This window comes from Ctenopharyngodon idella, chromosome 13 (genome assembly GCF_019924925.1).
Source record: "Ctenopharyngodon idella isolate HZGC_01 chromosome 13, HZGC01, whole genome shotgun sequence".
Classification (NCBI taxonomy): domain Eukaryota; kingdom Metazoa; phylum Chordata; class Actinopteri; order Cypriniformes; family Xenocyprididae; genus Ctenopharyngodon; species Ctenopharyngodon idella.
In genome coordinates this window covers 35,577,805-35,580,355 of record NC_067232.1, presented here as the reverse complement: position 1 = coordinate 35,580,355, position 2,551 = coordinate 35,577,805, and the positions used below count along the sequence as shown (strand labels likewise).

The 2,551-nt window shown below is 38.2% G+C and overlaps 1 protein-coding gene across 1 annotated transcript; it reads left to right on the top strand.

Annotated features, from left to right (window-relative positions):
- The first annotated feature begins 236 nt into the window (after positions 1-236).
- mrps6 (mitochondrial ribosomal protein S6) lies at positions 237-2,239 on the top strand. Its single transcript, XM_051917710.1, has 2 exons — positions 237-738; positions 1,975-2,239. Exon 1 carries the CDS (start codon positions 377-379, stop codon positions 734-736), a length of 360 nt encoding a protein of 119 aa, XP_051773670.1. The 5' UTR covers positions 237-376; the 3' UTR covers positions 737-738; positions 1,975-2,239.
- The last annotated feature ends 312 nt before the right edge of the window (positions 2,240-2,551 follow it).

Genomic DNA, 2,551 nt, shown 5'->3' with positions numbered 1-2,551 from the left:
AAGATGTAACAGAGAAAGCCTCAACTCCAAGTCCTGCCAGTTTAAAAAAAGAATACATTTCTTTCTGCCCTATACTTTCAACATTACAGGAAAACATGCCCGACTGTCTCAAGACTCCCACATTCACACAAGCCAGAAACATGCTTTCCTACAATCAATGTACAACTCAAAGCCGATTCAATCCTCAAAACCGAACATAATCCTCCGATGCTGTAGGTGGAGCACTACATCAAACTTACACGTGTGGTTCCACAGTTTCTCCTTGAAGAAGACATACACATGCACTTCAGAGCAGGCTCTGCGACAGATTTCCACTGAGAGACATTTATCTTTTTAGATAAACTCTCTAGTTCGTCCGTTCAAACAGTACCGGAAGATGCCGCGGTATGAGCTGTGTGTGATCTTAAAGGCGATGCAGAGGCCGGAGACCGCGGCTGTCCTGCGGCGCACGGTAGAGACTCTGTTCGAGCGGGGCGCTGTGGTCCGGAGTCTGGAGAACCTCGGAGAGCGCAGGCTGCCCTACAAGATCTCCAAACACAACTGTCGCCACACGCACGGTGGATACTTCTCCATTGACTTCCACGCCTCGCCGAATATCGTCAGCGAGCTGCTAGATCACCTTGAACGAGACGTTGACGTGCTGCGTCCGACAGTTTTAAAGAAAGACGTTGAGATTTCCGAGGCGCAGGGCTGTGGCCTACAAAATGAGAAAGCAAAGAGTGCCACATCCCGTTAAATGTGAGAATCTCTATGTTTCCCTGATCTGTTTTTACTCCGAGGATTTGGATATTCTGTTCAGATTGGAACTACTATAAAACTATGAATAGATTGTTAAAAGTTAAGCAGTATTTTAACATTATTAAGGAGTTAAGGTCACGGACCACTCCGCTAGGACACTTGTGTGGACTTTAGGAGAACTGAGTTCTTCACTACTTAAGTTTATTATACGGCTTGAAACGCAATTTTCCATAGTCTTTTCTAACCAGTTATCCAGGTGAAGCGGTTCACAAACAAGAGAAAACGTAGTGGGATTTGATTTTGTCCATTTGGAATTAAGTTGTATGGTTGTGGTTTGCTATTGGTCGATCTCATGTGAGTGACAGGTTGTTCCGCCCTTGCGCCATTAAACACGTAGTCAGAGAAGAGATGTTGTTGCAAGTGGGAGGGGAAGTTATTTTGATTATGAGCAACATAAATAATAAAAAAGGTATGCACAGATAAATCATTTATGATAAATACCGCAATATTCCATAAATTCAATTTTATTTAAAGTCATTGCAAAAGTGATAAAAAAAAAAATAAGTTGGTGTTAGGGGTGTAACAATATATCGTGTCACAATATATCGAAATACAAAAATGCAGCAATATGTATCGTGGATAGTGACAATGGCCTGGTTTCACAGACAGGGCTTAGCCTAGGCCAGAATTAGGCCTTAGTTCAATTACTTCCATTAGTTCAATTATTAGTTCAATTAAATATCTAGTCAATGACAGTGCAAGCATATTCATATTTTTCTGTATTTTTAGCTTCAGAATCATGCATATTTTTATTCTGGTGTCACCATTGTCCTGTGCATTGGGTTACCATAACCAAGTCCAAGCCTATTAATTTCCACTCCCAATGTAATACCAAATTTAGCATTTTAATCAACAGTTAATTTTTGTTAACCTTTTACCATGTGTCTTGACGTATCGCAATACTATTATATTGTGAGTTCAGTATTGTGATATGTATCGAATCGTGACATGAGGGTATCGTTACATCCCTAGTTAGTGTTTAAAAAAGGTCAAGCATAGTATAATTTTTTTCAAGTGCCATTTGCATTAATATGCAATGAAATCTTTTCCAAAGTGTTCAAATGTTTTTGAGGTCAAAGTCCTCAAATTTTGCTGGAGCTTCTGTGTCATTTTTTTAATAAGACTGTTGTTGATCATTTGTACCATAAAGTAAATTCCTGTCATTTTCCTCTATAGGACTGTGAAGATCACCTCATCTGCTGGATTATGTGAATGGACTTTTGCAACAAGACAAGCTAGTAAATGCCAGCATCCTTTTTATGGTTTTGGAGAAGTGCATTTACTTCAGCTAATGATGTGTGATATGTATTTCTGTAAAGAACTCTGTACATATTATCTTTTTGCAGGATCAACTTCTTTTTTTTTTTTTGAGTATTTAATTTTAGTATGACAGAATCTGCTTCAATTACATGCTCAGAAATAAATTATATGAAATTGTTTATCTCCGTCTATGGCAGTCATTTTCTTCCACAAAAGGGACATGCAAATAAAGAAATACATTTAAGTGGTGTAGAGAAAAGCTATGGTATAAGTGATTTACCATTAGGACAGTAACATGAGAAGTATGCAAGACTCGTCTGCATTTCCTTGTCGAGAATATAAAAAAAAGTCACTGGAGAAAAGATAAAGACATGCCAGTTTACACATACATACAAAAGTGTTTAATCAATTCAAAAGCAAATCAAACAAGATGCTGCAATTAACAATACGAAGTCACTCATCAAAACAGTTCATAACTCTAACTACTTTGTTC

What these genes read in the sequence shown, in the direction of transcription:
- mrps6 (XM_051917710.1), top strand. Translation starts at nt 377, where the DNA reads ATGCCGCGGTATGAGCTGTGTGTGATCTTAAAGGCGATGCAGAGGCCG.